At 46.3% G+C, this 27,157-nt stretch overlaps 1 protein-coding gene and 1 non-coding gene across 11 annotated transcripts in view; both read right to left on the reverse strand.

Moving 5' to 3' along the window:
- The window catches only part of TTC7B (tetratricopeptide repeat domain 7B), a 249,029-nt gene that overhangs the window by 145,530 nt on the left and 76,342 nt on the right, over nt 1-27,157 (reverse strand). For 8 of the 10 annotated variants that reach the window (XM_084970003.1, XM_084970001.1, XM_084970000.1 and 5 more), the window contains exon 5: nt 24,280-24,401. The exons of the other annotated variants lie outside the window; for them this stretch is intronic. Coding sequence is in view for 7 of the 8 variants with exons in the window: in XM_084970001.1 (XP_084826127.1) it covers nt 24,280-24,401 (122 nt within the window). In the remaining variant the exon portion in view is untranslated. The remainder of the gene's footprint in view (nt 1-24,279; nt 24,402-27,157) is intronic. 10 annotated transcript variants of the gene reach the window in all.
- Nucleotides 17,592-17,716, reverse strand: LOC146401887 (small nucleolar RNA SNORA11). The gene has a single exon (XR_014811547.1). It is a non-coding gene; the product is annotated as a small nucleolar RNA SNORA11 (small nucleolar RNA).

The following is a 27,157-nucleotide window of genomic DNA, read 5'->3' on the forward strand; positions in this document are numbered from 1 at the left end:
CTTTTTCTTACCAACTGGCGCCTCTGTAACTTTTTTTTTTTTTTGTCTTTTTAGAGCCGAACCCTCGGCATATGGAGGTTCCCAGGCTAGGAGTCCGATCGGAGCTACAGCTGCCAGCCTACACCCCAACCACAGCAATGCCAGATCCGAGCCGTGTCTGTGACCTACACCACAGCTCACAGCAATGCCGGATCCCTAACCCACTGAGCGAGGTCGGGGATTGAACCCTCGTCCTCGTGGTTACTAGTCGGGTTCGTTAACCACTGAGCCATGATGGGAATCCTTGAACCTCTTAAGCAGTAGGTTATTTCAGTAATCTCTGATCAAGCACTGCTGCGCACCGAGATCCAGGCTTGTCCTTGAGGACACAGTGGCGAATAAGAGACAAGAGCAGGAAGGGTGGATGGCTTCACACCCCCCATAAGAATGGAAGCGCCTTGAGGACCAAGATCTCTGTTTTGCTCACTGACATATCCCAAGCCCCTCAAACAGAGCTGCATCCAGAAGGTGCTCAATACGTATGGCTGAATGAATGAAATTCAGAACTACCATGAGCGGAAGGAGCCAAGACCCCCCAGGGGACACTTTTGCTGCCTGTTTCTTGCCCCCTTCTTTCTGGCTGCACACGGTGGGCAGGCTTCGTGCTCTTAACTAATACATCCCACACGTCCTCAGTTGTGTTTGTAGCAGGGGTGCCACGGGGAGCAGTGACACACTTGTAGGAGGCTATGTACTCAGTGTGCCCAGCCTGACATGTTCTAGAAAGTTGTGTGAATAATGAAGATTTCAAGACTTAAAAAAAAAACAAAAACAAGGAAAACCAAAACCTTTCAGACATTTCAGGGAAGATTTGCTGCCCAGGTGCCTTTCCACCTGCCTCTCTATCTGAACAGTCCTAAGTCCTCCTTCAAGACTCAGGTCAAAGCCGCCCCTGAGAACATTCTCTGAGCTTCCCCAGGAAGACACGGCACCGCCTCCTGATGCTGCCAAGTGCACGCGTATTTTGAGTAGAGACAGCTTTCAGCGAGCAGACTTTCATTGGCATTTATGTCTGTGGGCACCTGAAGAGCACAGGCCCTCTCTACCCATCCCTTCTTGTCCCGATGACCTCACAGAGCCAGCCAGGTACCCAGAGACTCTTAGTAAGCTGTGTACCCTCGACAGATAGAAAAAGGTGAGGGCAATCTTACATTCTGAAAGCCCTTTCCCATCTCCGGGCTGAAAAGAGGTTTCTTGATGACAAAGGGGACGAGTGAAGCCGATATTTCTTGCGCCAGGAGACCCACCTGGACAATCAGTAGCTGGACACTGTCAGCACTTAGAGCCCTAGAAAAGCAGAAATGTATGTACCATGTGTCTACAGGCCAATTTCTTTTTCTTTTTCTTCCTTTTTTTTTTTTCTTTCTGTTTTTGCCTTTTTTTAGGGCCCATGCACTGCATATTGAGGTTCCCAGGCTAGGGGTCAAATTGGAGCTGCAGCTGCCAGCCTGCACCACAGCCACAGCAATGGGGATCTGAGCCGCGTCTGCAACCTACACCATAGCTCACGGCAATGCCAGATCCTTAACCCACTGAGTGAGGCCAGGGATCGAACCTGAAACCTCATGGTTCCTTGTCAGATTCGTTTCCACTGCACCATGACGGGACCTCCAACAGGGCAATTTCTCTTCGTCCTCAGGCTGGGGGATTGCTTCTCTTTCATTTATACAACCCTTAGTATCATCTACGTGGAAAAAGTCTGGAATCAAAACCAGATCCCAGACCTGGAAAGTGGGAGAGGAAGAAGACATACTTCACAGTCCAGGAGACCACGTCGGGCGAGCTGTCAGGGAGCTGTTTTTCCCAAAATGGACTCCAGCTTCGCCCTCTCTGCTCTCTTTGCTGGGATCCAGTGACACGCATTTGTGAAGACAGATGGCCTGCTGCAGTCAGGGGCCAGGGATCAAACCCACAACCTTGGCCTCATTAGCAAAGGACTCTCTCTGATCACTGGAGCGAGCCAGCTGCAGCCTAGATACAGTGACAACCAGGCAGGCCGGGATGTGAACAAGCAGGCCAAGCTTCCGGAAGTCTCATTTCAAACCTAATGCGTGGTGAACTAGGCTTAACCACATTTTTGGACTATCTCAGCAACGATAGCTTCCTGGTGACAAAGGCAAAGTAAACCAGGCATTCGGGTCCCCTGGCCTGGCAGCGTGGCATGGTGTGCAGGCGCTGTGTCCTGGGCATCAGGGACACAAGGTGACAAGACATAGGGCGCCTCAGGGAGCCGGGCTGGTCCCTCCCGCACAGTGTGCTCATGGCTGGGCTGCATGCAGACAGACAAACTGCCACAGGGGCTCACGGAAAAACAGCACACGCTCCCCTCACCCCAACCCTGAGGCATCTGGGGAAACGTGGGATGTGGAAAGGCGTGCCCATCCCCTGTCCCTCTTCCTTTCAACATCTGGAAATAAATCAAAGGACATCAATCTTCATTGAGAAATATATACTGAGTGTCCACTAAGCGCAAGGAGAGGATCTCGGGGATGCGATGGCGGGCTGGCCCGTGAACGCACTTGCTACTGGACCCGTATCACAAGGATGCTCAACTTGACCCGAGAAGCCTCACGGTACCTAACACAGAACTGGACTCCTCATTCTCCCAACCGTTTTAGCAAACAAGTCAGAGCTCATCTAACATCTAAGGTTTGCTCTTCAGAGCATCCACCTGGAAATCCAGGCACGCGTCTCTGCTCTCAAACTTAGACAAAATGGAACATGGACTCTGGAGCCAGACTGGGTGCAGACCCAAGCTTCACCGTTAACTAGTTGTTGACCTTGGGCCAGCGCTGTGCCTCAGTTTCCTCATGCATAAAACAGTGATAGCAGGAGTTCCCATCATGGCAGAGCAGAAACGAAGCCGTCTAGGAACCATGAGGTTGCAGGTTTGCTCCCTGGCCTCACTCAGTGGGTTAAAGATCCAGCGTTGCTGTGAGCTATGGCGTAGGTCAAAGATGCAGCTCAGATCTGGCGTTGCGGTGACTATGGTGTAGGCTGGCAGCAACAGCTCCGATTTGATCCCCTAGCCTGGGAACCTCCATATGCCGTGGGTGCGGCCCTAAAAAGACAAATAAATAAAATTAAATTAAATTAAATTAAATTAATAAAATAAAATAAAATGGTGATAGCAAACGTCCCGACCTCCCGACGGGTTGTGGGAATGAAATGAGTTAATACACAGAATACGTGCTTTTTAAATGTTTGCCATTATTATTACTATGATCCTCAAAACTCTGCCATTGCAGAAACCCTCCTGGAATCTAACTTCTTTGGAGTCATTTAATTTTGAAGAAAAAAAAAAAGATACTCCTTTCACGTCCAAGCAGGCAGCAGAGGCAGGTGAGGAGAGGCTGAGTGGGGGCGGCCCCCAGGCCAGGCCTGTCCGAGGGACCCAGTCGGAAGCAGGCCGGACAGCCTGGGCAGAGAAGGGGCAGCTCAAGGCCTCTGCCATTCTTCCTGGGGCACTAAAGCCGTAGGGCCTGGTTTGAGGCAGCGTGGAGCCGTCTGGGAGTCTCCCACGTTCCTGTGAGTCGGGCCAGATACCTCGCTGGGGCCCAGGAAAGCCTAGCAAGTTGGGGACAGAAAAGAAGAAGCGGGCACAGGTTGAGCGTGATCCCGAGAAGAAGGATAGGCAGGGAGCCTGGAACGCGGGCCGTCGGGAAACAAGGCGAAGGAGCCAGTAGGGCTCGAGGCCGCAGCAGGGCCTGGGCCTCAGGCTGCACCTCTGCAAAGTGGGGCTGATGCCTCCTCCGAGGCCTGATGAAGGGGACGCCCGCAAGGCTCCTGGCTCAGTGCTGGAAACCACACCATCCTCCCGATCCGCCCGCATCTGGTCCCACCACCCACCCGCTGCTCTTCCAATCCACACAAAGAAGTTACCAGGGAGAAGCCACAAGCAGCTTTTGTGTGTGTGCATGTGTGTGTGTGTGTGTGTGTGTGTGTGTGTACCGCTGGTTTACCAGAAAGGAGTGCGGCATCAGAACTGGTTTCTATTATATACTGTGGTCCAATTTTTTTCTCAGCTGACAAGTGATTAGTTAGCACCTTTGGTAGTTTTTTTCCCACAAAGAAACAAAGGCTCAGAGAAATTATGTAACGTGCCCGTGATCATCACACAGCCCACGAACAGAAGCGCTGGTGTTTGAACCCAGGCCCAGTCTGCCTCCAGCACCCAGACGCGCTGGTGAGCCTGTCGGGCAGAAGCCTGCAGACGTGCGGAAAGTGTGACTAACTCCCCTGACAGGAACACAAAAGCGCGCCAGGGGCAGGACAGAAGCAGGGAAGGCGGGGGACAGCGAGGGCCCGACGGAGCCTCCCTGGGACACATGTGGTTCTGAAGAAGAGCTGTGACTCACAGCCCCTGCCCGTGGGGGCTGATGACAAAGGGACGGGGGGCATTTCTGCAAACCTTCACAGCAGATACGGACTCTGAACCAGATCGTGTCAGACGAAGAGACTGACATTGACAAAATGATGAGAATGTGGCAAGGGGCCTGTCCACCAGCTTCTTGTACAAGCTTCTAAATTAGATGCTTTCGTCACAGAATGCCTCATTTATGTGGCCCTTTCCAGTCAGAATTCACAACCAGTGGCTCAGATGGAGAGCTCAAGTGTGCCTTTGCACCATCTATAGGGAAAAAAAGCTTTGCTAAGCGCATGAGCAGGGCAAATGTTATCTGAGGGCAGAATGCTTAATTTGCTGAGCAGAATAAGCTATTTTCAAGCCCCTCTAAGCCATCTAGAAGAGCAAACATTTACCAGTAGGCCACTGACAAGATAATTACAAATGAGTCCCCTCTCTCATCAAGAAAGCCCCCTAAGACTTTCGGCTGCTTCAGGACAGAGCTGGGGTCCTCCAGAGCAAGGGCGGCTGCACACCTGCTACTCACAGGGATGCTGTGAGGATCCCATGGGGTGAGTGACTGACTGCTCAGCCACTGCTTGCCATCATCACCTTCTTCTGAGGGGACAGGAGCTGGTCATGTGCCACCCCCAGCCCACTGTTCTGGAGGGTTCTCCCACCAACCTCGTGAGCAGGCAGGACTTCATTGCCTTCAACTGACAGAGAGGGAACGTGAGCGGCCTGCCCAATAGCGCTGAGTGAGAGGCGGAGCAGGGCTGGGATCCTGGCCTCTAGATTCCCAGGGCGGGGACCCCTCCCCTGTCCCTGCTCCATATCCTTCTATCCCATCTTTCATTGACCCCCACACCCCTACTTTAAAAAAAAAAATTTTTTTTTTTTTTTTTTGGTCTTTTTAGAGCAACACTGGTGGCATATGGAGGTTCCCAGGCTAGCGGGTCAAATCAGAGCTACAGGTGCCAGTCTACACACAAGATGTGAGCCTCATCTGCAACCGACACCACAGTCACAGCAACACCAGATCCTTAACCCACCCAGGGGGACCAGGAGCCACAATAGGAACTCCTAACTTTCTATCATATAAAAAATTGATATGGAAAGCCATATAAAACAAATATATCATTTAGGGAATTATTAAAAGGCAAAAAATCCTGGTAACTATCACCCAGGTTTTTTTTTTGAAGACTGTTGCAACCCACCCCAGCCCAATTAACAGGCCCTTCCCTCCATTCAAAGTAACAGCTATCTTAACTTTCATAGCCATTGCTTTATCCAATTTCATGGCTTAATCAGCTAAGCATACATCTCTGCACTACAGTTTAGTATTGCCCAATTTTTTTTCTTCTCTTTCTTTCTTTTTTCTTTTTTTTTGGCCACACCCTTGGCTTATGGAAGTTCCCGGCCCAGGGATCAAACCTGCGCCACAGCAGTGCAGCAACCTCCCACTGCTGTGACAATGCCAGATCCTTAATCTGCTGTACCACAAGAGAACTCCCTCGATTTTTTTTCTTTCACTTGATGATTTTTAAAAATCTCTTTTCATCTACAGGTTCTCTTTTTATCTCTTTCTTTTCCTTCCAATTTATATGAATGGTTAAAGACTCTGAACTGTTTGACCCATAGAGTTTCCCACTGGCTGGAAAACAGTCATGCAGTTTGAGATATTCCTCCTTTTCTTGTATTTCTTGCATTTGGCAGCTAGATGTCAAAGCTTGACCGATTCAGATTCAATCCCTTCGTAAGACTTTGCTGGTGGTGTGTTCTTCCATCAGGAGGAAGAGGGGGTCTGGCTGTTGCTCTTTTATGACGTTAGCAGCCCTTGAAGCACGATGGTTAGGTTTATTAGTTCACTGGGAATTACAAAATGTGATGTTCTAATTCTCTCACTGCATTTTCATTTACTAGCTGGAATACTTTTATAATAAGGGAGGTGTTTCCTCTCATCTAATATTTGGTTTTCCAGTTCATATAGTGAAGGTAAGAAAAACGTTTGATTCTTTCTTTCTGTCTGCTTTGTTAGATACTGAATTAGAACTCATGAATTTAAACATATTTGATGAGACTATTGCAATTTTTATCCTTCTTGAAATTCAAATTGTCCCATATATGGCTAAATTATACACTGAAAAGCATGGCCCCAGAAATCTTTGATAATTCTCTTGCTATCTGATGTACAGATTTTACCGGCTCATCTTATTTATTTCCCACCCTAGAACTGAATGAGGTTTCTTTTACTGGAAAATGATCACAATCTAGGCATTAGGGATGTTCACCGCTACCGGGTCAGTCACGGAGCCAGGACTTACTCCAAGACCTTCTCTCTCTCTCTTTCTCTCCCTTAATCTCTCCCACACACATGCGCCTACAGATACACATATAGACACATACAGATACCTAATGATATCATACTGATAGTTCCAACTCAGTCATTCAAATTCAGGGCTATTGAGTTCTCCCCTAATTTCTTCTATCGTAAATCTATTTTGCCTTTTTCCCTTACTAAGAATCCTAGTTCTCAAGGGCATGGGGGATAAGACAATTTGAACATGCTATAAATATTCATCTGTTTTATTTTATGTTACATATATCTGTTATAAGACATGCAAAGAAATAGGACAGCAAGACCCATGCTCAAAAAAAATAGTCAATATAAAATCATTCCGAATGAGCCCATGCATTGGATTTAGAAGACAAAGACTTCAAAGAAACTATTATAAGTATGATCAAATAATTAACAGAAACAATGTTTAAACATTAAAAGAAAATAATACGAGAATGAGTCAACAAATTGGGAATATCGATAGAGAAACAGGAACTATAAAAATTAACCAAATGGGGTTTTTTTAGAGTTAAAATTATAACTAAAATGAAAAATTCCCTAAGTGGGCTCAACAGCAGCTTTGAGATGGCAGAAAAATCATTGAACTTAAAGATAAATGAATAAAAAACATATTCCAAATCCAAAGAATGGGGGGGGGGGTAAGGGCTGAAGAAAAACAGAGACACATAATGATAAAACTGCTAGAAAACAAAGAAAAAAATCCTGAAAGTAACAACCAAAAAGCAATCACATAGAGGGGAACAGCAATGAGATTAACAGTGAATTCTCATCAGGCGTAGTGGAAGATACACTCAAAGTGATGAAAGAAAAAAAATTATCACCAAGAATTCTACATAAAGTAAACCTGTCACTCAAAAATGATGGCAAAATAAAGACATTCCCAGATAAACAAAAAGTGGGAGAATTCATAGTAAGCAGACAAGTCCAATACAATATTTTGAAGTTCTTCAGACTACAAGGATATGACAACAGAGGGTAATTTGAAACCATAGGAATTAATTACTAAGAGGACTAGAAATGCAAATATGTGGGTAAATATAAAATATTGTCTAAACATATTTTAAAGCTTTCTCATGTTAATTTCTATAAAAATAGGGTTGTATGAGGGAATAATTATTATACTGCCTTGTTGTGTTTATAACACATAGAGACATTAATAGCAAAAGAAGAGAGGAAATGAAGCTATATTAAAGCCAAGTTGTGTATTTTACTGAAATAGATTTATAATTTAAGATGTATTTTGTAATTCATAGAGAAACACCATAAACATTTTCAAAAAATATGGGCAAAAAGTCAACAGAGGAATTAAAATGTAATACTAAAAGATATTTGTTTAACACAAAAGAAGGTAATAGGGAGGAAGAAAGAATCAAGAAAGACATGAAAGACAGAAAACAAAGAGCAAAATGGCAGACTAAATCTAATCATATCAGTAGTTACACGGGAATGAATTAAACATGCCATCGACAGGCAAATTTTTTGTATTAGATAATAAAGTAAGATCCAACTATCCGCTATCTATGAGCGCTATACAAGAGAGGTACTTTAATTCAAAGACACAAATAGGTTGAGAGTAATAGGTTGAAAAAGATATATTATGTAAACAGTAACCAAAAGACGGCTGGAATGGCTATATTAATATCAGATAAGACAGGCTTTAAGTGAAGAAATATTACAAGAGACAAAGAGGCATCTGAGAAAACTTCAGCTAACATCTTACTTAATGGTAAAAGACTGAGGCTTTCTCCCTAAGACCAGGCAGGAGTTCTATTCAACATTGTATTGAAGGTTCTGGGCAATGCAAGAAGGCAGTAAGTAGAAATAAAAGACATACAGTTTGGAAAGGAGGAAATAAACCTGTTTTTATTCACAGATGACATGACCCCATATGTAAAAATCCTAAACAATTTATTAAAAATTATAAGAACTAGTTAATAAAAGTTTAGCAAGGTTGCAAGATACAACATCCATATACAAAAATCAATAGCATATATATGAAAGCAAAGAATAATCTGAAAATGAAATTAAGAATTTATTCATTAATTCCATTCACAATAGCATAAAAATAAACGAAATGCTTAGGAACAAATTTAACAAAAAATGCAAAGCCTGTGCAATAAACACTACAAAAGATTTCTGAGAGAAATTAAAGAAGATCCGGATAAAAGACGAGACAACGGATTGGCAGATTCATTATTGTTAATATGTTAATTCTCCCTAAATTGGAGATTCACTGCCATCCTTATCAAAAACCTGGCAGGGGAGTTCTCATCGTGGCTCAGTGGAAACGAATCTGAGTAGTATTCATGAGGAGGCAGGTTCCATCCCTGGCCTCGCTCAGTGGGTTAAGGATCCTCATTGTCGTGAGCTGTGGTGTAGGTTGCAGATGCAGCTCAGATCTGGCGTTGCTGTGGCTGTGGTGTAGGCCAGCAGCTAGAGATCCAATTTGACCCCTAACCTGGGAACTTCCATATGCCATGGGTGTGTCCCTAAAAAGACCAAAAAAACAAAAAACCCTACAAAAACCCAACAAGCTTTTTTTGGTAAAAATTACAAGCTGATTCTAAAATGTATATGGAGATATCAAAGACTGAGAATAGCCAAAATAATTTTGAAAAAGAACAAAGTTAGAGAACTTGCACTAGCTAATTTCAAAATACGCAGTAAAGCTACATATTCAAGACAATGTACTATTGGTTTAAGGATAGACATATAAATATGAAATAGGGACTCCAGAAACAAATCTTTATATTATGCTCAATTAATTAATTTTTTACTGAAGTGTCAGGGCAATTTAATGAGAAAAGTGTTGACTTTTCAACAAGTGTTGCTTAGACAACTGGATATCTAGATGCAAAAAAAAAAAAAAAATTTAACCTAGACCCTTACCTCACACCATACACAAATATTAACTCAAAATAGATTAGAGACCTACATGTAAAAGCTAAAACTACAAAACTTCTGGAATAAAACAAAGGAGAAAAATCTTTGTGGTCTTAGATTGGGCCAAAATTTCTTAGATATGACACCCAGAGGATGATCTGTGAAAAGAAAAATTGGTTAATTTGGACTTCATCAAAATTAACTTTTCCTCTTTAAGTGACATAATTTAAACAATGAATACCAGTCATAGACTGGCAGAAAATATTTGCAAATTATATATCTGATAAAGGATCTATATCCAGAATATAAGGAACTCTTTACAACTTGATAATAAGAAGACAATCCCATTGAAAAGAGGGTAAAATAGTTGAATAGATGCTTCACCAAAGAAGGTAGAAGAATAGCTAATAGGCATATGCAAAACTGCTGAGCAAACACCATTAATCGTTAGGGACATGCAAATTAAGGTCACGATGAGATACGATGGCAAACCCACTAGACTAGCTTTCATTTTAAAACTGACAATACGAAGTCTTGACGAGAATGGAAAGAAGCTGGAACCCTCACACACTGCTGGTAGGAATGTAAAATGCTACGGACACTCAGGAAGAATGTGACAGTTTCTTAAAAGTTAAACATATACTTACAACCCATCAATTCCATGCCTCTGAATCTAAGGGGAATGAAAACATATATCTACCAAAAAATGTGTACATGAATGTTCACAGCAGCATTTCTCATTATAGCCCCAAAGTAGAAATGATCCAAATGACCATTAACTGGTGAACAGATCAACAGTGGAATAACTCTTTAGCAATAAAAAGGAGTGACTTACTGACATAGTCTACAAGGTGGGCGAACCGCAAAAACATTATTCTAGAGAAAGAAAAAAGACACAAAGGACTACATATTCCATGATCCCATTTATGTGAAATTTCTAGAAAAGACAAATCTATAGAGATAGACAAGCGGTTGCCTGGGGCTCAGGGTAGGAATGGGGACTGATTGCATACAGCTATGAAGAACTTTTTAGGGTGATGGAATTGCCCTAAAGCTGAATTGTGCCAATGACTGCAATGCCTGCATAAATTTACTCAAAACAACTGAACTGTATTTTTACAGAGGTGAATTTTTGATATATAAATTATACCTGAATAAAGCAGCTAAAAAAAATATAGCATCTTGCTTTAGGATCATTCCTGGCTACTTATGGTATGATCCTTTGATCTCACATCACTTGGTCAATTTTCACTCCACTCTCAGCATTCTCTTCACGGGGGGCGGGGGGGGGAGAGGGGGGCAGTCCCAGCAAAGAGCCTTGGTGGGTTGGTTTCATGTCTTCAGAGGGGCCAGTCTGCTCCAGCCCCTTCGACCTTACTCGGAAAAGCTCTCTCATTTTCAGCTGCTAATTCCAAATTGGCCAAACAAGCTTTCCTGCAAAGTCTTGTTGGCTCTTTGCAGGGGTCTCCTGTTCTCAGGTCCTCAGATACCTCACTGCTTCTTCCTGTGCTCTCCCACACAAATGTAAATAAGATGCTTGTCTCTAGCTGTTGGTTGTCTGTCCCTATGAGCTTGTACTTGGAGCTCATGAGTACGCCTTGCCATCTAGTTTTGCTGTAAATATTGTTCATGGGTTTTAGTTTTGCTATCTGGCTACTGTGCCTTTTTTAATGTCAAGATATGAGAAGACCCCCAAACTACGCTGTCCCTGTTGTTATCATCTTCCCAGATTTCTCAGCTGCTAATTCTTACCTATTCTTCTAGGGAACTGACAAATCCTTCACTCTGCAAGGTTTTATTAATTTATTTATCAAACTTACTATGGGCCAGACACTGTCCAAACACACTATAATTACTGACCCACTTAATCTGCCTAAGAAGAAGGTACTATTATTATCCCCAGTTTACAGACGAGGAAAAGCGAAACGCAGAGAGGCTGAGTAACTTGCCAAGGTCATAGTGCTTGACAACGTAAAAGGGAGGATTCCAACCCAGGCAGCTGAATCCCGAGTCAGTGCTCTTTAACCACCAGACCACGCTGCCTCCCAAGAGCCACACAAAGTACAACCGGCCTGGTGGCTCTAGCATTCAACCTTGACCACCAGCCCTGTCCCCAGCCTTCCCTATGATGGGGAAGCCTTACCTCTCCCTCAAAGACCAAGTTCTAATGTTAGTTGTAAAAAACTTGATGAGCTTAGGCAAGCAGGTGTTTCTTCCTCCATCCTCCCCTCCCTCTCCTTCTCCCCCAGCCCATCTCTTCATTATTCACCAGGTGTTATAATTATTTGTTGACATCCTTGTCTTCCTCGTGAGCTCAGAGAACATTTTTTTATTCATCTTATATCCCAGAGCTTATCCTGGTGGCTAGCGCCCAGCAGACTCTCAATAAACACACATGGAATTGAGTAGGCAATAGATAAAAAAAAAAAAAAAAAAAAAAAAAAAACCCAGCTCAAAACGTACTTGAAAGTGATATAATTGCATCTTTTTAAAAAAAAAATCCGTAATTCAGTTTTACCAAGTCTGGCTAATGAGTTTTTCTGAGTATTCTTCAGAAGAAACACAGCATCAGAGTCTTCCTGGTATTTTAACTGCTTGTTTCCAACATGGAGAGATTGCTGCTTGTGATGCTAATTTGCCAGGGAGAGTCAAAGAAGAACCAACTCCCATACCCATCAACCAGGCACCTGCCAGCAAAGAGAAGGTACAGAAGGAGGAGCCAGCAGAAGAAAGGTAGTGCATCTGTGCTAGGCCAAGAGAACTACCACCAAAGTCGTGTGTGAATAAAAAGCAAAAATCCAAACCTAAAATAGAGAGGAAGGTGGAAAAACCAGAGGTCAACTGAAGGAAAAAAAAATCGTTTATTAAAAAAAAAAAATCTCATGATCAAATACAAGATTTGGCTATGAGAACACACACTTTTATTCTAGAGTTCCTTATCGGTGTCCAAATCTATGGCAGACACTGCTAGACAAATATAAAGGCAGTTAAGACAATTTATGGCCTTTCTCATCTTCAATAGAAGATTCTAGTTTTTCCTAAGAAAAGTTATAAATTCTCCAAAGATATCTCAGTCATTTTCTGGGCTTTAGCTCAATCTCTCTGCAGCTCTCTCTCGCAGCTGACTAAAAATACCTCTGCAAAAAAAAAAAAAAAAACACGAGGATTTAAAAAGAAATAGGTAGGAAATATCCCTTGAAAAGAGCTGTGGCCTCCACCGCCCACCCTGCCCTCACATGAAATACTAATGCATTTGACACCAAAGCCAGGGAAGGGGAAACGCAAGTGGAAGAAGAGCTTGGCTCTGGCCAAGAGCCAGAACAGGAATGCTGCCTGTCCCCACCCCACCCCGCTTCCCGGGCAGACACATCTGGACCCGCTCTGTGGCACAGACGCCAGTAAATGACCGAGAAAGCTCCCCACAGTCCGACAGGCTCAGAGAGGGTGAACCCAGGCTTCCTCCTTGACCAGACAGGATGTGCATTCCTCTTCCCAACATGCATGTGTCGTTTCAATGGGCCGCCCTCGAGGGGCTGCCTGCAAGGCTGCACTGCCACAGGCTCGCTGGCTTCTGCGTCCAACTTCACCCCTGGAGGTTTCGACTCAAAAAGCCACTACATACTTTTTAAAAAATGTGGTTCTGGGAGCAAAGCGTCTCAACACTAAACCATGGAAGAGGATAATCCTCTTTGCTGCTGTGGGAATTCTGGAATCCCATCCAGATGTGGACACGCCAGGCTTAAGTCAGGAGGCCACAAGCACCAAATTTCCACTGAGGAGCATCTCAGAAGTGAAAGGATCTGTCCGGCCTGCTCGAGGTACGTCTCCTAATAAAGCCATCATTGCTGGAAATAGCCCCTAATCTCAGAGATAAGGGAGTCGGCAGCAGCAGTCCCTATGACCTTTCCAGAAAACATATTCTTTCTTATGAGGCCAAGGCAACTATTTGATCCCTGGCCCCCTCCACCCGCTTTCCACGGGACATTAGCAGCAGCAAGACCTGGATGGTCCAAGCACAGCTCCCTTTTTCCCACCAAGAAGCAGTAACAGGAGTGAAGCCCACCCAGGCTGTCTCGTTCAATTTTTTTTTTTTTCCTTTTTACAATCTTTCTGCTTTTTAGGGCTTCCCCCACGGCATATGGAATTTCCCAGGCTAGGGGTTGATTAGAAGCTAGGGCTGCCGGCCAATACCACAGGCACAGCAACGCAGGATCCGAGCCTCGTCTGCAACCTGAACCACAGCTCATGGCAATGCCGGATCCTTAACCCACCGCGCAAGGCCAGGTATCGAACCTGCATCCTCATGGATCCTAGTTGGGTTCGTTAACTGCTGAGCCATGAAGGGAACTCCCTGTCTTTTTTATTCTTACTTCTGGGAACCTAGCACCATGCTCAGCACACTTAGCTCTCGATAAACATGTGCCGCATTAACTCATTTTAAAGAAAACACACAACTGTTGGGCATCTGTGAGCCACAGCCATCTCGGATGAACATGAGACATTCATTCACTCACCCATTCATCCATGTACATCTGTGGACCAGATATACTCGAGGGATAGACCCCTCCCCAAACAAAGCAGATAAAAATTCCTGGAACTTAGATTCCAGGGATGGGAAACAGACAACAAACAAATAAGATAAGGAGAAGAAGTACAGTGTGGGCAAAGGGTTAACACATTCTGTTCTTCTTCTGCTTGAGAGTTTGGCCTTAGGTTCACTTTTCAGTTCTGTTTCCCTGGAAACCTAATAAAGATAAAATATCAATTATGTTCCGAGGCAACATTGCTTATGTAGAAAATGACCCCTGATTGATAACTTGCATCTGGACTGAAAGGACCTATAAATATCTAATGGGGACACCATGGCTTTGGGCTTCCTTGAACGTGATGACACACAACTGAGCAAATCCCTTGGGGGCATGTCAAGCCAGGACAGAATGCGGAGAAGCGCATTCTCCGGCATGGTCACTCCATGGGGGAGGGGCAGAGAGAACAGCTCTAGGGTGGCCGGCTGGACCGCCAAGAGAGAAACCCCGGACACGGCCCTGCTGGCAACTTCTGGTTCTAATCTAGGTCTCTCTTGATAGATGGGAGCCAAGTGCGGCCAGTGACATCTTGTGGTTCGTTATGCCTCTCTGAACCTAAGATCCCTGGTCAGCACTGTCCATGGGGTATGTGATTAAGCCAGTTAAATGCTGAGAAAAATAAAGCAGAGAAGAAGGATGGGTTTGTTGGACAAGATGTGGCTGATGCCCGTTTAGGATCCCTTCAGGTCTGAACAAAACGAGCACCCTTCCCACCCCCTGGTGCCTGTGAGGGGTCAGCTGCTCGGCACTGACTCATCTTCAGGCTCTGCTCAGGCCCATGCTCAGGAAACCACTTCTCACCACCGAGTCCTTCATTTTCAAATGGACTCACAGAAACGGGTACCCTACCTCCTGAGCGCTGTCTCCAGCACTTATACATCCAGGAACTTGAGAACCTGGATTCTCTCTGAGAGCAAGAAGCATGTCTCGCTACTCCCTGTTCCACCCCCCAGCACCTGGAGAACATCTGGCAGGAGCAGGAGCTGGATAAAGGCCGGCAGAACAAGCGACTGTCATATTACATCACCTGGAACCGAACGGGAGTTCATACTGGGGAACCACACGACCCTGCTGTGTTGATGCTACTCCCGCCCCAAGCACAGCCCAAGGGTCAGCCTGCAAATACTGCCATCGGCAGCTGTAAATTCCAGGGGCTTGGCCTCCAGTCATATCAAGAGTGACTGGGAAATATCCAAAAAATGAAAATTAATTTTGATTTTTAGACACTTTATTATATAACCATCTCTTTGGAAGAAAACTTGCAAAGTGAAAGGCCAAGTTTTAAAAAAAAAAAAGTATCTTCTCTTTTCCTAAGGCTTAAGCCTACTTGTAATTATTTATTTTCTTGCTGGATTAGAAAACCCACAAGGATCATTTGCTGTCTCGACCTTGGCTCCCAGCACATAATCATTTGACGGATGAATAAATAAGCAGAAAAATAAACAAACTCCCTCTGCTTCATGAAGACAGAAACTCACTACCCTACACAAAACTAAAACAAAGAACTGGAAGCGTCTTCTGTACCAATTCATCTCTCAGGGAATTCCAATTCTGGACGGTGGCTGAAGGAGGCAGCCTATAGGTGGGAGAAACCACATGGGGAGGGGTCTTTGTGCGATGCCAATGAGCTCACTAGCCTCCTCCCCACCCCCTTTGCACTTTAGAAGCTTAAAATGATCTACCTGTCCTCTTTGTTCTCCTGCTGAAGCCAAGGACAGACCAACTCTGTCCTGACCAACTGTCAGCAGCCAAGGATGCAGCCGCCTTGCTAAACGCTGCTACGCTTTCAGACGGGCCCCTAACACTCATTAAGGCCTGGCACTTACCGAGTTCACTGAAAGCAAACGCCTGTCCCCATAATTCATCACTGAAAGTGGTCCTGGAGTTTTCATAAGTAAAATTGACAAAGATGCCTTTGTGGTCATACTGAAATTTTGATGGCATTCAAGGATGAGCCAGACCTAGTCTACATTCAAACAAAACAAAGAAGATCTGGCTCACGCTTTTTATTACATAAATAATTACATCTAGACTGGCTTTAAAAGTCTTTTTTTCTTTTTTGGCATATGGAGGTTCCCAGGGTAGGTGTTGAATCGGAGCTACAGGTGCTGGCCTACACCACAGCCACAGCAGCACCAGATCTGAGCCGTATCTGCGACCTACACCATAGCTCATGGCAACGCCAGATCCTCAACCCACCGAGGGAGGCCAGGGATGGAACCCGCATCCTCATGAATACTAGTTGGATTCGTTTCCACTGCACTACAACGGGAACTCCCCGAAAAGCCCTTACTTCCCAAGTGTAATGTCTTCTTTGGAGCTCTGCTGCTCTGTGCTCCATTTTCGAGAAGAGAGCCCTAACTGGGCGTGGTCAGTCGGTCCCAGGGGTGAGAAAACTGGGCTGGGTGTTAGAAGAAGGTACAGGGCCAGCTCTGCCACCAACTAGCTACATGGCCTTGTTTAAATCTTTTTTTTAAAAGACTTTTTTGTTCTTGTTGCAATTTTAGGTTTACAGTAAAACGGACAGGAAGGTCCAGAAATTTCCCACCACCATCTCTCCACACCTGCAGAGCCATTACCAACATCACTCACCAGAGGGTACTTTTTGTTAAATTAAGGATGAACTGTGTTGACACAGCATAATCACCAAAGTCCACAGTTCACCGCAGGGTTCACCCTGATGCAGCCAATAGTGCTGCACGTTCTACAGGTTTGGACCACAGTATAACGACATGTATCCATCACTATAATGCCATACAAAGGATTTTCACTGCTCTAAAAATTTGCTGTACTGTATCCATTTCCCTTCTCCCCGCCAGACTCCTGGCAACCATTGATGGTTTTATTGTCTCCATAAGTTTTGCCTTTTCCAGAATGGCATATGGTTGGAATCTTTTCTTTTTTTTTTCCTTGAAAAGAGAGGTTGAAAGCCTTTATATCTATAAGACCGCTCATGGCCACCCATGCATAGAACAGATGGGCTCAAGTGGCCTAAAAACTCTCCCACTAAATACTGCAGCTTTGGAGTCCCCATCGTGGATCAGCAGATACAAACCTGACTAGCATCCAAAAGGACGCAGGTTCAATCCCTGGCTTTGCTCAGTCGGTTAAGGATCTGTGTTGTCATGATCTGTGGCACAGGTGTGGCTTAGATCTGGCGTTGCTGTGGCTGTGGTATAGGCTGAATGGCTAGAGCTCCAATTCCACCCCTAGCCTGGGAACCTTCATATGCCGGGGGTGCGGCCCCCAAAAGACATACATACATACATACGTACATACATACATACATACACACATACATAAATACTGCAGCTTTTCTTCCAATTTTGAGCCCTGTGCCCCTGGTCCTGCCCAGCAGCTACTCGGAGGTGCAGGGGACGTGTGTTGGGTATTTGTTTGTAGGAAGACCACAAGTTTTGTGACCCTGTCACAATGCACCCAGATTCCTGCTGTTGATTCCTCTGTTGTAAACAGAGGAGCCATTTCTTCGGCCCACCCCCCACCCCCCAGCTCTGAGCTTACTGACTGACCTAGCTGACTGTGTCACTAACCAAAATGGAAACCCCATCTAGGCAGTGATTGGGTCTGACTTGTTCGGTCAGAACAGTGTTTGGCACCAGCAAGTAACCTAGCGAGGTTTTTTTTTTTTTTTTCTATTTCTTGGGCCGCTTCCGCAGCATACGGAGGTTCCCTGGCTAGGGGTCTAATCAGAGCTGTAGCCACTGGCCTATGCCAGAGCCACAGCAACGCAGGATCCGAGCCGCGTCTGCAACCTACACCACAGCTCACGGCAACGCTGGATCATTAACCCACTGAGCAAGGGCAGGGACCGAACCCGCAACCTCATGGTTCCTAGTTGGATTCGTTAACCACTGCGCCACGACGGGAACTCCAACCTAGTGAGGTTCTTGATTAATATTTATTGAGTGATTGCTGAACACAATTTCTCTGGATCACAGAGTCCTCATGTACAAAGGGCAGTGAGTTTTAAATGTGCTCTAACGCATCCAGACTCCAGGACTTTCAGACTCTATACCCCACCATCAGCTCAACTATTATGGAAATTTTCCTTAGCAGCGAAATCACATGTGAAGTGCTTAGCACGGTAAGCTAGGGTGATCCAAAGTCTTCCAGACTCGGGACGGCCTGAATGACACGAGGTGGTCCTGGCTGGCCAGGCTGCAGGACTCACACAGGCCCATAAACTTCCCTCCTGAAGCTGTTGCAATAAAGGAAGTGGCCCCCTTACCCAGACTCCCACCCCCTGCCTCACTCCCTCCGTCACCCCATCCTCCTCTCAGTCAAACACATACTTGGTTCTTGCTGAGATCAGAGCGGAGCCTGTGGCCAAAAGCCAAGTAAAACAAACCAAGTCCAGCTGAAACGGTGGCCATGACTCTGCTGGTACCAGCCTCCTGCCTGAATGACCTACCTGGTCTTGGCCCTTCCTGATACCCCACCTTCGTGTTTCAGCGCCTTCTCCACACCTGGAGAATGCAGTCCCTGTTCCTTAGCCTGGTTCTTAGTCTTCCACCATCTTTCCACCATCCATCCTTCCAGCAAGATCTCTACTTGGAAAAGGAAATGACATTTATTGAAAATAGCTCCCATCCAGCACCACCACTTCGCTTGCTCCTCCCTTTCCCCAGTCTAGCTTCTGGCCTGAGCATCCACCGAAAGTCCCTTCAAGGTCACAGACACCTCCCATGCGTCTAATCCAGTGTTTAGGTCTTTACCTTTCTTCACATTGCAGCACCTTCACCACAGGTGAGCACTTCCCCCTCCTCACCTTCTCTCGGCTTCCATGAAAACACGCTCTCGTGGCCCCTCCTCCCTCGGGCAGCTCCTCCATGGGCTCCTCCTCCTTGACCCAACTCCAGCTCTTGCAAGTTTCCTGCTGGGTCCTGGGCTGTCTCTGCTTTTCTCTTTATGCACCATCCCTCCCTGATCTCATCCAGTTCAAGGCTTTAAATATAATCAATTTATAACTCAAGCTCCAATACTCCCTGTGCTCTTCTATCCTTCTGGTCGATGCTTCGGAATAGAAATCTCACAAGTATCTCACACGATACCTACCCGAAGGCAAATCCTTGATTTCTCCTTTTCTGAACCTGATCCTTTCCTGGTCCCCACTCCATCCAACCAGTTGCTCAGACTGAAACTGGGGAGTCATCCCTGATTCCTCTGTTCTCCTTCCAGTCCCCACCCCCACCCTCAAAACCAATTCATCGTCCAGTCACACCACCAGTTGGGACCCTACACCAAGCAACACCAGTTCTACCATACATCGATCCACCCACTTCTCTTGGTCCCTAATACCACTTCCACATGCCGCAGGTGCAGCCCTAAATAAATAAGTAAATAAATAAAACCAACACTGTTACTACAGTGACTGACTGTAGTAACGGAACTCCAGAAGCCTTCCATCCCACTTTATTCCCGGCTGCAAGCTCCTCGAGGGAGCCCAGAGTCTGATCATACTGCCTGACTGCCTACCTTCTCCAGGTCAGGGTCTCCCGTGCACCCTAGGAAAGATGGCAACCCAACAGGTGCCTCTCCCAGGCACTGATGCTCTTCTTGCTTCAATCGATCTCCACCTTCCCCGAATTAAAGCCAGTTCTGAACCTGGTGAAACACACACTGTAATCCATTTTGCTCACCCAGTACACCTGACATGGTGAACAAAAAGCAACGCTATTTGAAATGTCCTTTGCTACTCTGGGTTTGTAAGACATATTTAAACATTCCTAAAACAACAGGCGGTACCTGAGTGGCAGCCCAAACTCAAGCTTCGCTGGCAATTCTGGATGCAAGGACACAAGGGGGGTAACATTTCTTAGAAGCTCAGGGGAGCACCAGACTGAGGCCATCTCTCCGCCCCTGGCTGTGGTGCCCAGAACACCCAGTGCTACTGTGTTGGACCAGCCGGCCCCACCTCCTTTCTCTGAAACAGTGACATGGCCATCAGTGATCAGGGCTTATGCAAGCTCATTGTTACGCATCTCAAGCAGAGTCCACTTAAACCAGCAGCTGAAAATAAACACCCTTCCTTGAAAACTCGGGTGCATGAGGCTCTGCAGTCAGATGAATGATGTTACTTTGAGAACTTCCACTTCAGCTGGAATCTGACCTTCCTGTGGTCCCGCTTCCAGCTGGAAAGCCAGCCAGGCATCATTATCACTGGAAATTACAATCTCTCCCTTGCTGTTTGCCCCACATGCATTCTCTTCTTTATGTCACACAGCTCTCCGAGGTGGGTGGTCCTGGCCCTGTTTTACACATAAACAGACACCCTGAGAGGAGAAGTGCTGGTTCCCCAACAGGTCCTCCTGCTTCAATGCCCTTACTGCCCCTCATCCGAGTGCCTGCCGTGGGTGAGCCAATTTGAGAAGCCAGGAGGCGGCAGCCCTGACCTCTGAGGCTAATGCCCTCCGACTTTGCCCTCTGCAGGGCCTCAGCAAGACTTTTTTTTTTTTTTTTTTTTCATCCTTAACAGGCCTGCTGCTGCCACCCAGAGGGACAAGGGAAACTGACGTGAAATCGACATAGGTGTGTGCCAAGTCAGACCAGGCCCAGGACACGTGGGGCTGGGATGACAACAGGTGTTCTTTCCCTCCAAGGAGGAAAGAGGGGGATGGGGGGCCTGGGAAAAGGGGGTACAAGGGGGAAAAGAGGAGAGGAATGGGAGGCGTGAGAGAGAGGGTGAGAGGAAGGAAAGAGGGAGAGGAAAGGAGGGGAGGAGGGGGCGGGGAAGAGGAGAGAAGACAGACAATTTGTGACGAGCTGTAGATAAGACATGAGGAAGAGGGTGATGAGAAAACACCAATTCGTGGGAGCTGGGAACCACGCCTTGGGAACGCTTCATCCTGGGGTCAAGTGACCCCTCACAAGAGAGGCTGGACAAGAGACAAAGCCACAGTATGAGGGTCCGCCCAAGCCCCCCCACAGCATTTCCCCTGCAGTAGGGCAGTGCTAGAGGGACTGAAGCCAGCAGCCCGGCTGCCGGGTCACCATGTGTAAAAGGCAATACTATTTATACCACCGACGTCAAGGGTGGTGGTGGATGTGGATGAGATAATGCCATGAGGAGCAGTGATGAAGTAAAATCCTTGGTAAATAGAAAAGCATCACTGGGACCTAAGCGGTCAGGAGGAGCCGAGGAACGGGTCCTGGGGTCAGGTTCTTCCTAAGAGACCCAAGTTCACTAGCTTGGCAACTGAAAAACTGAATATATTTAAGTATATTTCTAGAGAAAAAGATGGGCTTTATCAATTTAGATTTTGTATTGCTAAACTCTTTTGTTGGCCCAGTCCAGGGATCGAACCCGTGCCACAGCAGCAACCCCAGCCGGAGAAGTGACAATGCTGGATCCTTAACCCACTGAGCTACCAGGGAACTCCTTGCCAAACTCTTCTATAACGCATTTTTTTTTTTTTCGGTCTTTTTGTCTTTTCTAGGGCTGCACCCACGGCATATGGAGGTTCCCAGGCTAGGGGTCAAATCAGAGCTGTAGCCGCCAGCCTATACCACAGCCACAGCAATGCCAGATCTGAGCCGTGTCTGCAACCTACACCACAGCTCACAGCAATGCCGGATCCTTAACCCACTGAGCGAGGCCAGGGATTGAACCACAACCTCATGGTTCCTAGTCGGATTCATTAACCACTGAGCCACGACGGGAACTGTAATATAATGCATTTTCTTATCCCTGGAAGTCAGTCAAATCCTGTTGATTAATCCTTCCAGAATTTTTTTAAGTGTAGAAACACAACAACAGAGTGAGACAACAAAGGGGCAAATGCACCAGAAGATGGGAAGCCGCTGGTGCTTAGGGACGGCAGTTGATAACTGGCCGGAGGCGTCCACCGAGGAGCTGAGGTGCGGCCCGCGGGCCCTGTGTGACCCACTGTATAGATCAGCAGCCCTGAGAGTGCTCAGCCTGTCCCACAGCTCCCACTGGTCTCTCTCCTTCTATCCATATTTTGTGGTGTCAAAACTGGCCTTCGCCTCCACCCACCCAAAAGCAACCTCTATTACTCTTCACAACCCCAGCTTTCAGAATACGGCAGGGGGCAAGGGCCCTCTAGAGCAGCCTGCTCAAGGCACTGCTGGTCTTTGAAGCCCAGGGAGAAGAGCCAGAGGACAAGAAAGGAGGAGAAGTGCCCAAACTTTGGCTACGTCAACGGGAATCTCCTTGAACTCAGGTAAGATAAAATGAGACAGGTGTCAGTAAGCAATTCCCAGCATGTAAGCCATCACCTGGTGCAAACCTCTCATCATTTTTTTTTTTTTCTTTTTTTGGATGCCCCGCAGCACATGGAGCCTTCCGGGCCAGGGATTAGATCCAAGCCACAGTCACAACCCACACCACAACTGTGACAGTGCTGGATCCTCCATCCACTGTCCCAGCACTGTAGAGACACCACAGGTTCCGCTGCACCACAGAGGGAACTCCTCCTCATTAGCTTTTAGTGGGGTTCTGGTGGGCATCCAAAAGTTCAGGGCAGGAGGTCAGAGCCCAATAGGCCTGCTTCTTGCTGATGAATAAGCTCGAAGAGGATCATAAGTCATCCAGCCCACGCAAAGCATCTTCAGTAGAAGGTATTGATTTGGGACCCCAGAAAGCCCCAAGGAAATTCATTCCAGCCTCTGGCCTTGCCCATCAATCCCACACACTCAGGGGTTAGAGGAGGGAAGAGGCAGAGTTGGAGGCTCCCTGGGGTGACCACCATTTCTTGTGACAAGGGAGAAGAGACAGCTCCCTAGAAAAGTGTTTCACGTTCCCTCCCTTCTCCCTCTATTTATAACAGCAAATAAAATAGAACTCAAAATCCAGCTGAGCGGAGGTGCACCCTCACTCAGACGATCTCAGTCAGACAGATGAGATCTAACTCAGAGGCACGTTTATGCCAAGGCCACCAAGCCATCCCAAACCTTGGGGTGTTTACCGCAGCCTTCTCTGGGCCATGCCAATCTGAACTTTTGGAGCAGAGCAGGCCTTCTCCAGGGACAGTTTAAGATGACTTGGAAAATAAGCATTGACTCTCAACAAATGGAAAATGGAAACGGGTGGCTCTGGTCGACGAGGTAGATGAAATTCCACTTCCAAGAGCTACACCCCAAGGTTTGAAGCTCTTAAAGGTGAAGAGGGAGCAACTCTACTGTCCAGTTATCCAAAGGCTGGACTCGAGTCCCCTTTGCAGTCAAAGCGCTACTGGACTATTCCTAGAGGAAGGGGAACAGGCCTCCGGGGGCCTCGTAAGCACAGCCTGGGAGGAACTTCGAGGGAACCAGGTACCTACTGTGGGTCGCCATGCACGTCTATCCTGCAGCACAATGTCAAAACAAGGGACAGCTGAAGACACGTGCAACAGAGTCATTGCATTTCTCATACGGGCATCACCAAAAGGAAAACAAACATCAAATGCATTAGAGAGCGGTCCCTTACCTTCAGGCTCTTAAACCTTTGCAAAACTCATTTCAAAGGCAGCTCAGGGTGAAAAGGTACTTGTGTGGCATTATAGCCACACTCAACTTTCATAAACACTGTCTGAGACTCAGTGCACCCAGTTCTCTGAACTGATCCAGCCATTCAAAGGGAGAAGAGCCTGTGGGCTGGGGTTTCCAATTGAGTAACTTTCCCCCCAGCAGAGCGGGGGGCCTGTGCAGGCCCCTCCATGCGGAGGAAGGGGGCGACGAGCACGGCTCCCATCACATCTGCCGCTGGTCCTGGTCCTGGTGCTCCCCACTGTGACTCAAACTCACGTGGGAGCCTCCGCCTCCCTTCCCCCACCTTCAAATCTCATGGGCAAGTGCGAAAAGAGCCTGTGTTCATTCTTTGTTATTTTATTTAATTAATTAATTTATCTTTGGCCATGTAGAGGCTTGATGTGGGATCTCGGTTCCCAGAACAGGGACTGGATGTGCATTCTTTTTTTTTTTTTTTTTTAAATTCCAATTGTGGGCTTATATTTAAAATTGCTCTATTATAATAACTAAACTGAAGACAGCATTATAAGCTATTTTCCTTCTTTAGGAACTTGATTTAAAAGAAGAAGAAGGCTTACCCATTTTTGAAATAGAGGACATGGGCTCTCTGCAGTCCTGTTTCTAGGAAAAAACCTAGTTCTTGATCGTGGGGAGCAGGGCCAGGCTTAGGACTTCTGTTTTGAATATTAGAAAGTATTACCTAGAAGGGGAGAAAATTGGAAAACTAATCAGATCCACATCCAAGCTGCGTCCTCCAAAGCCTGCCTCTCAATGCACGGCAGGACGTGAGAAATTAACTTCCTCACACGACATCAGTGCAAGGCACTGGTGTCCAAGGTAGGGGTGAGAAAAGCAGAAAGAATGACTTCTATGAGACAGGGAGCAACTGCTAACCCAGGGGCACGCGGGGCCCTCCTGGCACCAAGGGTTGAGGAGTGAAGGGTGCTGACGCGCATGGTGCCAGGAGAAGCATTAGAGCTGGAGTGGCCCTGCCAATGCCAGGATGTTGACAGAGAAGCTGAGTGACACCGAGGCAGGTCCCAGCAACGAGCAGAAATGGCCATCATCCACCAATGGCTGAGGTCACTGATGGGCAGCTGGCAGCTTCAGCCCTCGTGAACTTGATGAGCTCCAAAAAGAGCCGGGAAGTGCCGTGATTGGCACCGGCCTTGGACTTGACCAGAGAGGGCCAAGTGATCAGACTACGAGGCGGAGTCCTGTGGACTGAGCAGCAGTCACCTATTCCCAAGGGGCGAGCTGAGAATAAGCACCTCGGCTCCCTCTCTCCCCAAACTTGACCTCTTATCAACAGCTAACAGGGTTTTAAATGTTTACATGTTTAGCTCTGCCAGAAAGACTGCCAACTCATCAGGGGCGAGACTTGCAAGTTGAGTGGGTTATAGTGAAGTGGAAACACATTATCTAGTATTACAGAGGCTGCTCTCTTTAAACTCACAAGTCAAATAAAGCACTTATCAGAAGCTACTTATGGCCCATTTAAAAACCACACAAGTATTTTCCAGCACGCCTTGCACATCTGCTGAAAGTGAGGCTCTCCAAAGACCCGGCTGTTAGCCAAACCCCAAATACTCTAGAAGTCTTGAAATGATTCTCCAAATGAAGTGATCACTGGTCCTCTACCCTGGGGGCTTTGGAGAAAAGTAGAAGACACACAATCAACAACATGCTGTGGATGGAAATCCGGGTGGGCAACCCTGGCATGTGAACTACATCCGAGCCTCTGATCAAAACTGCCCGGCTCCTGCATGACTTAGCACTGGGATCTGCAAGGGCTAAGAGTCCTCCTACCCCTGGGAATTGTCGTTTTTGGCTCCACGGCAGGCTCCTCCCTGGCCATCCTCTCTGTGTAGAAGATGCACAGAGTGAGGCCCTGGGCACTTGTCCTCACTCCCTGAAGTCTCTCTCAAGATGATCTCATCCATTCCTCTGCGCTTCAGAAATCGTCTACATGCTGCCAAGTCCCCAATTTATCCTCCAGATTTTCCCAGACTCGTGCATCCAGCTACCTCCTCGACATTTCCGCTTGGAGGTCCAACGCTGAAACTTTAAAAAATGATCCTTCTTTGCTTTTGAGAACGGTTTTTAACTTTTAAAAATGCCACGAGGGTTTAAAAGCCAAAACAGTTCAGTACAGTACAAAAAGAAAGTTAAAAATCATCTTGAAACTCCACCACGTAGAGTTAACAAGGTAACATGGATTGAAGGATAACCCAGCTACTCTCCCTGTGTATATATGGGTCAAGAGGAAAGAAAAAAAATCATTTTTACAAAAACTGAGATTGTGTTATATATGCTGTGTTTTTGTTGTTGTTGTTTGTTTGCTTGTTTTTAGGGCTGCACCTGCGGCATATGCAGGCTAGGGGTCGAATCGGAGCTACAGCTGCCTACACCACAGCCACAGCAACATCAGATCCGAGCCGCCTCTGTGACCTGCACCACAGCTCATGGCAATACTGGATCCTTAACCCACTGAGCGAGGCCAGGGATTGAACCTGCATTCTCATGGTTACTAGTCAGATTTGTTTCCGCTGAGCCACAGAGGGAACTCCTACATACTGGTTTTAAATGTAAACCATTACATTTAATTTTAATTAAATTTAACAAGAGAAACTTACGCGACCAAAGTAATCACTTAACCTCAGAAAATGGTTGTTTTTTGTTTGTTTGTTTTTTATCTTTGTCTTTTCCCCTTTATTAGGGCCACACCCACGGCATGTGGAGGTTCCCAAGCTAGAGGTCTAATTGGAGCTGTAGCCATTGGCCTACATCAGAGCCACAGCAATGCCAGCTCCTTAATCCACTGAGCCAGGCCAGGGATTGAACCCACAACCTCATGGTTCTTAGTTGGATTCGTTAACCACTGAGCCACGACAGGAACTCCAGAAAATGGTTTTTTTTTAAGCATAGTTCCTAAATGGTCTAAGGTTAAAAACATGTATTTAGTTATACATATGTCTATGTACATGATGTGTATGTGTGTCCACAAAGAGACAGGGCGACAGAGAAAGAGACAGAGAAAAGAGAAGAGAAAGTAGGGCATTCTTTTACCCACACAGTTCAACTTTCTACAGCACCTGGTGCCCCAAGCTAAAAATGAGGACATCGACATAGTCAAGTTAGCACATTCACCTTCTACTTGGCTTTCGCCTCAGCCCCCCATTTTTGTTATATTACTATTTTATATCGCCAAGGTTCCTAATAATTATGTTCTATCCCCTGTTTTGCATCAGTTTTATATTAAAATGCATTCGAGAGGCAAAATAGGGGTAGGGGATTGAGAGGTACAAACTAGTTACGTATAAAATATATAAGCTACAAGGATCCATCCTACAACACAGGGAATACAGCCAACACTTTATAATAACCAGAAATGGGATCGAACCTTCAACACTTGTGAATCACTAAGTTGCACACCTGAAACATACCGAATATCGT

This window comes from Sus scrofa, chromosome 7 (assembly GCF_054392235.1).
Source record: "Sus scrofa isolate SSC_HxYL_T2T_F1_AM1 chromosome 7, Sscrofa_HxYL_maternal_Yorkshire_Landrace_v2.0, whole genome shotgun sequence".
NCBI lineage: Eukaryota > Metazoa > Chordata > Mammalia > Artiodactyla > Suidae > Sus > Sus scrofa.